The sequence below is a fragment of the Camarhynchus parvulus genome, unplaced genomic scaffold (assembly GCF_901933205.1).
Source record: "Camarhynchus parvulus unplaced genomic scaffold, STF_HiC, whole genome shotgun sequence".
NCBI lineage: Eukaryota > Metazoa > Chordata > Aves > Passeriformes > Thraupidae > Camarhynchus > Camarhynchus parvulus.
In genome coordinates this window covers 15,572-25,983 of record NW_022148299.1, presented here as the reverse complement: position 1 = coordinate 25,983, position 10,412 = coordinate 15,572, and the positions used below count along the sequence as shown (strand labels likewise).

The following is a 10,412-nucleotide window of genomic DNA, read 5'->3' as shown; positions in this document are numbered from 1 at the left end:
TTTTTCCCCCCAAATTCCCCATTTTTCCCCCCAAATTTCCTCATTTTTCCCCCAAATTTCCCCATTTTTTTCCCCCAATTTTCCCCCAAATTTCCCCTTTTTCCCCCCAAATTTCCCCATTTTTTCTCACCAAATTTCCCCATTTTTCCCCCCAAATTTCCCCAATTTTTTCCACTTTTTCCCCCAAATTTCCCCATTTTTTATTCAATTTTTTCCCCAAATTTCCCCATTTTTTCCCCCAAATTTCCCCATTTTTTTCAATTTTTCCCCAAATTTTCCCTTTTTTCCCCCAATTCCCAAATTTCCCCATTTTTTCCCCCAAATTTCCCCATATTTCCCCCAAAATCCCCCTTTTCCCCCCAAATTCCCCATTTTCCCCCCAAATTTCCTCATTTTTCCCCCAAATTTCCCCATTTTTTTCCCCCAAATTTCCCCCCAAATTTCCCCTTTTTTCCCCCAAATTTCCCCATTTTTTCTCACCAAATTTCCCCATTTTTCCCCCCAAATTTCCCCAATTTTTTCCACTTTTTCCCCCAAATTTCCCCATTTTTTTCAATTTTTCCCCAAATTTTCCCTTTTTTCCCCCAATTCCCCATTTTCCCCCATTTTTCCCCCAAATTCCCCCCAAATTCCCCATTTCCCCCCAAATCCTCACCTCTCCCCCCCCCGCCAATTCTCTCCCCCGCAGGCCCCGCCTCCCTCATCCCCGCCCCGCCCACCCTCACGCTCCGCCCCCCGTCCCGCGACGACTTCCTGGGCCCCTCCCGCAACTCCACCCTGCTGTGCCAAATCCGCGGCTCCCGGCGCGGCCTCGGCGCCGCCCCATCCGCTGGCTGTGCGGCGGCGCATCCCCGTGGGTCGCGACGGCGTACCGCCCTGCCGCCCGTGCGGAACCTTCCGGCCTCCTCGTGGCCGGCAGCCGCGTCGTGGTCACCGAGGCCGAGTGGGAGAGCGGCGCCGTGTTCACCTGCCAGGCCGGCGAGGAGATGAGGAACACCAGCAAGGCCATGGAGTGCGGATGTGAGTTTTGGGGGGGGAAATTTGGGGTCTCTGGGGCGTTTTGGGGTGAAAATCGCCGAAAAGATGGGATTTGTGGAGGTTGGGTTGGGTTGGGTTGAGTTGGGTTGGGTTGGGTTGGGTTGAGTTGAATTCATTGAGTTGAGTTGAGTTGGGTTGGGTTGGTTGGGTTGAGTTGGGTTGAGTTGAATTCATTGAGTTGAGTTGAGTTGGGTTGGGTTGAGTTGAGTTGGGTTGGGTTGGGTGGGTTGGGTTGGTTGGGTTGGGTTGGGTTGGGTTGGGTTGGGTTGGGTTGGCTGGGTTGGGTTGGGTTGGGTTGGTTGGGTTGGGTTGGGTTGGGTTGAGTTGGGTTGGGTTTGGAGATGAGGAACACCAGCAAGGCCATGGAGTGCGGATGTGAGTTTTGGGGGGGGAAATTTGGGGTTTCTGGGGCGTTTTGGGGTGAAAATCGCCGAAAAGATGGGATTTGTGGAGGTTGGGTTGGGTTGGGTTGAGTTGGGTTGGTTGGGTTGGGTTGGGTTGGGTTGGGTTGAATTCATTGAGTTGAGTTGAGTTGGGTTGGGTTGAGTTGAGTTGGGTTGGGTTGGGTGGGTTGGGTTGGGTTGGTTGGGTTGGGTTGGGTTGGGTTGGGTTGGGTTGGCTGGGTTGGGTTGGGTTGGGTTGGTTGGGTTGGGTTGGGTTGGGTTGAGTTGGGTTGGGTTTGGAGATGAGGAACACCAGCAAGGCCATGGAGTGCGGATGTGAGTTTTGGGGGCGGGGAAAATTTGGGGTTTCTGGGGCGTTTTGGGGTGAAAATCGACGAAAAGATGGGATTTGTGGAGGTTGGGTTGGGTTGGGTTGAGTTGGGTTGGGTTGGGTTGGGTTGAGTTGAATTCATTGAGTTGAGTTGAGTTGGGTTGGGTTGGGTTGGTTGGGTTGGGTTGGGTTGGGTTGAGTTGGGTTGGGTTGGGTTGGGTTGATTTGATTGAGTTGAGTTGGGTTGAATTCATTGGGTTGAGTTGGGTTGAGTTGGGTTGGGTTGGGTTGGGTTGGGTTGGGTTGGGTTGGGTTGGGTTGGGTTGAGTTGACTTGACTTGAACCATTACCCAACCCCAACACCCATTTTTGACCAAAAACCCCGTAAAACCACCCAAAACCATCACCAAGACTCTTCCAGTTGACCAACCCTCAACCCCAACTCCCATTTTTGACCCAAAACCCCCCAAACCATCACCAAAACCCTTCCAGTTGACCAATGCTCAACCCCAATGACCATTTTGACTGGAAAAGACCCAAAATCACCCCCAAGACTCTTCCAGTTGACCCTTACCCAACCCCAATGATCGTTTTTGACCAAAAACCCCCCAAAAACCCCCAAAACCACCCCCAAGACTCTTCCATTGACCAATGCTCAACCCCAACTCCCATTTTTGACCCAAACCTCCCAAACCACCACCAAAACCCTTCCAGTTGACCAATGGCCAACCCCAACCACCATTTTTGGGTCAAAACTCCCAAACCCACCACCAACACTCTTCCAGTTGACCAACCCTCAACCCCAACTCCCATTTTCGGCCAAAACCCCCCCAAAACCACCCAAAACCACCCCCAAGACTCTTCCATTGACCAACCCTCAACCCCAACCACCATTTTCGGCCAAAACCCCCCAAAACCCATCAAGACGGTTCCTCCACTGACCAACCCTCAACCCCAACCACCATTTTTGACCCAAACCCCCCAAACCACCCCCAAGACTCTTCCAGTTGACCCTTACCCAACCCCAATGGCCGTTTTGGGTCAAAACCACCCAAACCCACCACCAAGACTCTTCCAGTTGACCAATGGCCAACCCCAACTCCCATTTTTGGCCAAAAACCCCCCAAAACCACCCAAAACCATCACCAACACCCTTCCATTGACCCTTACCCAACCCCAACACCCATTTTTGACCAAAACCACCCAAAACCACCGCCAACACTCTTCCAGTTGACCAACCCTCAACCCCAACTCCCATTTTCGGCCAAAACCCCCCAAAACCCATCAAGACGGTTCCTCCACTGACCAACCCTCAACCCAAACCACCATTTTTGACCAAAAACCCCCCAAAACCACCCAAAACCATCACCAACACTCTTCCATTGACCAACCCTCAACCCCAACTCCCATTTTCGGCCAAAACCCCCCAAAACCCATCAAGACGGTTCCTCCACTGACCAACCCTCAACCCAAACCACCATTTTGACCAAAACCCCCAAAACCACCCAAAACCACCACCAAAACTCTTCCATTGACCATTACCCAACCCCAACCACCATTTTTGACCAAAAACCCCCCAAAACCACCTCCAACACCCTTCCATTGACCAATGGCCAACCCCAATCACCGTTCTTGACCCAAACCAGCCAAACCCACCACCAAAACTCTTCCATTGACCAATGCTCAACCCCAACCACCATTTTGACCAAAAACCCCCCCAAAACCCCCAAAACCACCCCCAAGACCCTTCCATTGACCAACCCTCAACCCCAACCACCATTTTTGACCAAAACCCCCCAAAACCACCCAAAACCACCACCAACACTCTTCCATTGACCAACCCTCAACCCCAACTCCCATTTTCGACCAAAACCCCCCAAAACCCATCAAGACGGTTCCTCCCACTGACCCCGACCACCCAACCCCCAACCCCGCAGACGACCACGCCGCCGCCCCCGCGCTGCGCGTGGAGCCCGTCCCGCCGCCCTTCGCCGAGCTGTTCCTGCGCTGGCGTGGCGGCGCTTGGCGTGCCGCGTGTCCAACCTGGCGCCGCCCTTGGGACGGGCTGGAGGTGGCGTGGGTGCGCGAGGCCGGCCGCGCTGCCCACGCCACGTCGGCGCCGGCGCCCGCAGCCCGACGGGCTCCTGTGGGCCGAGGGCGTGGCGGGCGTGGCCGCCAGGCGTGGCAGGCCGGGCGCCCGTTCACGTGCCGCGTGGCGCTGCCCGGCGCGCTGCTGTTCCCCAGGGAGGTCAGCATCAGGAAGAGCGAGGGTGAGTGGTTTGGGGGTGGTTTTGGTTTTGGGGGGGGAATCGGGAAATTTTGGGGGGGTTTGGGGGGAAATTTGGGGGTTTTAGGCGAAAATTTGGGGTTTTTAGGTGAAAGTTTGGGGGGTTTGAGTGAAGATTTGGGGTTTTTAGGTGAAAGTTTGGGGGTTTGGGGGGAAATTTGGGGGTTTTTGGCGAAAATTTGGGGGTTTTAGGTGAAAATTTGGGGGTTTTTAGGTGAAAGTTTGGGGTTTTTAGGTGAAAATTTGGGGGTTTGGGGGGGAAAGTTTGGGGTTTTTAGGTGAAAGTTTGGGGGGTTTGAGTGAAGATTTGGGGTTTTTAGGTGAAAATTTGGGGGTTTGGGGGGAAAGTTTGGGGGTTTTAGGTCAAAATTTGGGGTTTTTAGGTGAAAATTTTGGGGTTTTTAGGTCAAAATTTGGCAGTTTTAGGTCAAGATTTGGGGGTTTTAGGTGAAGATTGGGGGGTTTTAGGAGAAGATTTGGGGTTTTTAGGTGAAAGTTTGGGGGTTTGGGGGGAAAGTTTGGGGGTTTTATGTCAAAATTTGGGGTTTTTAGGTGAAAGTTTGGGGGGTTTGAGTGAAGATTTGGGGGTTTTAGGTGAAAATTTGGGGGTTTGGGGGAAAGTTTGGGGGTTTTTAGGCGAAATTTTGGGGTTTTGAGTGAAATTTTGGGGTTTTGGAGAGAAAATTTGGGGTTTTTAGGTGAAAATTTGAGGGTTTGGGGGGGAAAGTTTGGGGGTTTTAGGTGAAAATTTGGGGGTTTGGGGGGACATTTGGGGGTTTTAGGTGAAAGTTTGGGGGTTTGGGGGGGAAAGTTTGGGGGTTTTAGGTGAAAATTTGGGGGTTTTAGGTGAAAATTTTGGGGTTTTTAGGTCAAAATTTGGCAGTTTTAGGTCAAGATTTGGGGGTTTTAGGTGAAGATTGGGGGGTTTTAGGAGAAGATTTGGGGTTTTTAGGTGAAAGTTTGGGGGTTTGGGGGGAAAGTTTGGGGGTTTTATGTCAAAATTTGGGGTTTTAGGTGAAAGTTTGGGGGTTTTTAGGCGAAAATTTGGGGTTTTTAGGTGAAAATTTGGGGGTTTGGGGGGAAAGTTTGGGGGTTTTTAGGCGAAATTTTGGGGTTTTGAGTGAAATTTTGGGGTTTTGGAGAGAAAATTTGGGGTTTTGGAAAGAAAATTTGGGGTTTTTAGGTGAAAATTTGGGGGTTTGGGGGAGAAAGTTTGGGGTTTTTAGGTGAAAATTTGGGGGTTTGGGGGAGAAAGTTTGGGGTTTTTAGGTGAAAATTTGGGGGTTTGGGGGGAAAGTTTGGGGTTTTTAGGTCAAAATTTGGGGGTTTTAGGTGAAAGTTTGGGGGGTTTGAGTGAAGATTTGGGGTTTTAGGTGAAAATTTGGGGGTTTGGGGGGAAAGTTTGGGGGTTTTATGTCAAAATTTGGGGTTTTTAGGTGAAAGTTTGGGGGTTTTAGGCGAAAATTTGGGGTTTTAGGTGAAAATTTGGGGGGTTTGGGGGGAAAGTTTGGGGGTTTTTAGGCGAAATTTTGGGGTTTTGAGTGAAATTTTGGGGTTTTGGAGAGAAAATTTGGGGTTTTGGAAAGAAAATTTGGGGTTTTTAGGTGAAAATTTGGGGGTTTGGGGGAGAAAGTTTGGGGTTTTTAGGTGAAAATTTGGGGGTTTGGGGGAGAAAGTTTGGGGTTTTTAGGTGAAAATTTGGGGGTTTGGGGGAAAGTTTGGGGTTTTTAGGTCAAAATTTGGCAGTTTTAGGTCAAGATTTGGGGGTTTTAGGTGAAGATTGGGGGTTTTAGGAGAAGATTTGGGGTTTTTAGGTGAAAATTTGGGGGTTTGGGGGGAAAGTTTGGGGTTTTTATGTCAAAATTTGGGGTTTTTAGGTGAAAGTTTGGGGGGTTTGAGTGAAGATTTGGGGTTTTTAGGTGAAAATTTGGGGGTTTGGGGGGAAAGTTTGGGGGTTTTTAGGCGAAATTTTGGGGTTTTGAGTGAAATTTTGGGGTTTTGGAGAGAAAATTTGGGGTTTTTAGGTGAAAATTTGAGGGTTTGGGGGGGAAAGTTTGGGGGTTTTAGGTGAAAATTTGGGGGTTTGGGGGGACATTTGGGGTTTTTAGGTGAAAGTTTGGGGGTTTGGGGGGGAAAGTTTGGGGGTTTTAGGTGAAAATTTGGGGGTTTTAGGTGAAAATTTTGGGGTTTTAGGTCAAAATTTGGCAGTTTTAGGTCAAGATTTGGGGGTTTTAGGTGAAGATTGGGGGGTTTTAGGAGAAGATTTGGGGTTTTTAGGTGAAAGTTTGGGGGTTTGGGGGAAAGTTTGGGGGTTTTATGTCAAAATTTGGGGTTTTTAGGTGAAAGTTTGGGGGTTTTTAGGCGAAAATTTGGGGTTTTTAGGTGAAAATTTGGGGGTTTGGGGGGAAAGTTTGGGGGTTTTAGGCGAAATTTTGGGGTTTTGAGTGAAATTTTGGGGTTTTGGAGAGAAAAATTTGGGGTTTTGGAAAGAAAATTTGGGGTTTTAGGTGAAAATTTGGGGGTTTGGGGGAGAAAGTTTGGGGTTTTTAGGTGAAAATTTGGGGGGTTTGGGGGGGAGAAAGTTTGGGGTTTTTAGGTGAAAATTTGGGGGTTTGGGGGGAAAGTTTGGGGTTTTAGGTCAAAATTTGGGGTTTTTAGGTGAAAATTTTGGGGTTTTTAGGTCAAAATTTGGCAGTTTTAGGTCAAGATTTGGGGGTTTTAGGTGAAGATTGGGGGGTTTTAGGAGAAGATTTGGGGTTTTTAGGTGAAAATTTGGGGGTTTGGGGGAAAGTTTGGGGGTTTTTATGTCAAAATTTGGGGGTTTTAGGGTGAAAGTTTGGGGGTTTGAGTGAAGATTTGGGGTTTTAGGTGAAAATTTGGGGGTTTGGGGGGAAAGTTTGGGGTTTTTAGGCGAAATTTTGGGGTTTTGAGTGAAATTTTGGGGTTTTGGAGAGAAAATTTGGGGTTTTTAGGTGAAAATTTGGGGGTTTGGGGGGGAAGTTTGGGGGTTTTAGGTGAAAATTTGGGGGTTTGGGGGGAAAGTTTGGGGGTTTTAGGCGAAAATTTGGGGGTTTTAGGTGAAAATTTGGGGGTTTGGGGGAAAGTTTGGGGGGTTTTTAGGCGAAATTTTGGGGTTTTGAGTGAAATTTTGGGGTTTTGGAGAGAAAATTTGGGGTTTTGGAAAGAAAATTTGGGGTTTTTAGGTGAAAATTTGGGGGTTTGGGGGGAGAAAGTTTGGGGTTTTTAGGTGAAAATTTGGGGGTTTGGGGGAGAAAGTTTGGGGTTTTTAGGTGAAAATTTGGGGGTTTGGGGGGGAAAGTTTGGGGGTTTTTAGGAGAAAATTTGGGGTTTTTAGGTGAAAGTTTGGGGGGTTTGGGGGGGAAAGTTTGAGGTTTTTAGGTGAAAGTTTGGGGGTTTTTAGGCGAAAATTTGGGGTTTTTAGGTGAAAGTTTGGGGGTTTTACGAGAAGATTTGGGGTTTTTAGGTGAAAGTTTGGGGGTTTGGGGGGGAAAGTTTGGGGTTTTTAGGTCAAAATTTGGGGGTTTTAGGCGAAAATTTGGGGTTTTTAGGTGAAAGTTTGGGGGGAAAGTTTGGGGTTTTAGGCGAAAATTTGGGGGTTTTAGGAGAAAATTTGGGGTTTTAGGTGAAAGTTTGGGGTTTTTAAGTGAAAATTTTGGGGTTTTAGGTGAAAATTTGGGGGTTTGGGGGGGAAAGTTTGGGGTTTTTAGGTGAAAATTTGGGGGTTTGGGGGGAAAGTTTGGGGGTTTTTAGGCGAAATTTTGGGGTTTTGAGTGAAATTTTGGGGTTTTGGAGAGAAAATTTGGGGTTTTTAGGTGAAAATTTGGGGGGTTTGGGGGGGAAGTTTGGGGGTTTTTAGGCGAAATTTTGGGGTTTTGGGTGAAATTTTCGGGTTTTGAGAGAAAAATTTGGGGTTTTAGGTGAAAATTTGGGGGTTTTAGGGGGAAGTTTGGGGGTTTTAGGTGAAAATTTGGGGGTTTTGGGGGGAAAGTTTGGGGTTTTTAGGTGAAAGTTTGGGGGTTTGGGGGGGAAAGTTTGGGGTTTTTAGGCGAAAATTTGGGGGTTTTTAGGAGAAAATTTGGGGTTTTTAGGTGAAAGTTTGGGGTTTTTAAGTGAAAATTTTGGGGTTTTTAGGTGAAAATTTGGGGGTTTGGGGGGAAAGTTTGGGGTTTTTAGGTCAAAATTTGGGGTTTTTAGGTGAAAGTTTGGGGGGTTTGAGTGAAGATTTGGGGTTTTTAGGTGAAAATTTGGGGGTTTGGGGGGAAAGTTTGGGGGTTTTATGTCAAAATTTGGGGTTTTTAGGTGAAAGTTTGGGGGTTTAGCGAATTGGGGTTTGGAAATTTTGGGGTTTTGGAGAGAAAATTTGGGGTTTTTAGGTGAAAATTTGGGGGTTTGGGGGAAGTTTGGGGGTTTTTAGGTGAAAATTTGGGGTTTGGGGGGAAAGTTTGGGGTTTTTAGGTGAAAGTTTGGGGTTTTTAGGTGAAAATTTGGAGTTTTTGAGTGAGGTTTTGGGGTTTTTAAGTGAAGTTTTGGGGCTTTTACAGTGAAACTTTGGGGTTTTTGGACAGAAATTTATTCACCCCAAAACCCCAAAATCCCAATAATTCACCCCAAAAAAATTTCCCGTCCCGCAGTCCTGGGCGCGTCGCCGCCCTCAGCCCCAAAATCCCAATTATTCACCCCAAAACCCCAAATCCCATTTATTCACCCCAAAACTCCAAAACCTCCGATTTTCTTCCCAAAGCCTCCAATGTTTCACTCAAAAACCCCAAAATCCCAATAATGAACCCCAAAATCCCAGTCTTTTCACCCAAAACCCCCAAATCCCAATTATGAACCCCAAAATCCCATTTTTTTCACCCAAAACCCCCCAAATCCCAATCACTAACCCCGAAATCCCGGTTTTTTCACCCAAAAGCCCCAAATCCCAATTATTCACCCCAAAACCCCAAAAGCCCCCAAAAAAACCCCAAAATCCCAATTATTAACCCCAAAATCCCATATTTTTCACCCAAAACCCAAAAATCCCAATTTTTAATCCCCAAAAGATTTCTGTTCCGCAGTTCCGGACGCGTCGCTGCCCTCAGCCCCAAAATCCCCTTTATTCACCCCAAAACCCCAAAATCCCAATTATGAACCCCAAAATCCCATTTTTTTCACCCAAACCCCCGAAATCCCAATTATGAACCCCAAAATCTCAGGTTTTTCACCCAAAACCCCAAATTCCCCCAAATTAACCCCAAAATTTCCCGTTCCGCAGTCCCGGACGCGTCCCCGCCCTCGGTCTACCTGCTGGCCACGCTCAGCCCCAAAATCCCATTTATTCACCCCAAAACCCCAAAACCTCCAATTTCCTCCCCAAAATCCCAATTATTCACCCCAAAACCCCAAAATCCCAATTATGAACCCCAAAATCCCGTTTTTTCACCCAAAACCCCAAAATCCCAATCACTAACCCCAAAATCCTGTTTTTTTCACCCAAAACCCCAAAATCCCAATAATTCACCCCAAAAAATTTCTTTCCCCCACAGTCCCGGCAATCGCTATGAACCCCAAAATCCCATTTATTCACCCCAAAACCCCAAAATCCCAATTATGAACCCCAAAATCCCGTTTTTTTCACCCAAAACCCCGAAATCCCACTCTTTAACCCCAAAATTTTCGCATTTCCAGTCCCGGACGCGTCCCCGCCCTCGGTCTACCTGCTGGCCCCGCCCCCGGAGCAGCTCCGCCTGCGCACCTGGGCCACGCTCACCTGCCTGGTGCGCGACTTCAACCCGCCCGAGCTGCTCGTCCAATGGCTGCACGACGGCCGGCCCCTCCCGCCGGGCCGCGCCCTCACCTTCCGGCCCCGCCCCGACGACGGCCACGCCCCTTCCGGCCGCGCCCACCTGGCGCTGAGCACCTTGACGGTGCCGGCGAGCGACTGGGAGGGCGGCGGCGTCTTCACCTGCCTGGTGGGGCACGAGCGGCTGCCGCTGCGGCTGGCGCAGAAATCGATCGACAAATCCGCCGGTAAACCCGCCAGCGTCAACGTCTCCCTCGTTTTTAGCGACTCCTTGAGCGGCTGTTACTGAAAATCGGGTTTTTTTTCCCCAAAAATCTGCACTTTTTTAGCGTCGAAAATAAAGGTTTTTCGCAAAAAAAAAACCCGGGGATTTTTCGCTCAAAATTGCGATTTTTTATCGCGGTTTTAGGTCAAAAATCGATGTTTTTCTAAGAAGTTTTCTAGTTGTTTATAATAGGATGGGTTTTTGCCCAAAAAAGCGAATTTTACCGAAATTTGTGGTTTTTCACCCAAAAAATGACGTTTCTACGCCGATTTTGCACCGAAAATTTGGTTTTTCCATACTAT

The 10,412-nt window shown here is 48.2% G+C and overlaps 1 gene segment (V, D, J or C); it reads left to right on the top strand.

Moving 5' to 3' along the window:
- Window positions 1–688: 688 nt before the first annotated feature.
- LOC115916492 lies at window positions 689–10,134 on the top strand (the record flags this gene model as incomplete). The annotated part of the segment is given in 3 exon segments: window positions 689–1,020; window positions 3,690–4,022; window positions 9,731–10,134. Coding segments are annotated over 3 exon segments (1,069 nt in total), but the record flags the coding sequence as incomplete, so codon positions are not given.
- Between the last annotated feature and the right edge of the window lie 278 nt (window positions 10,135–10,412).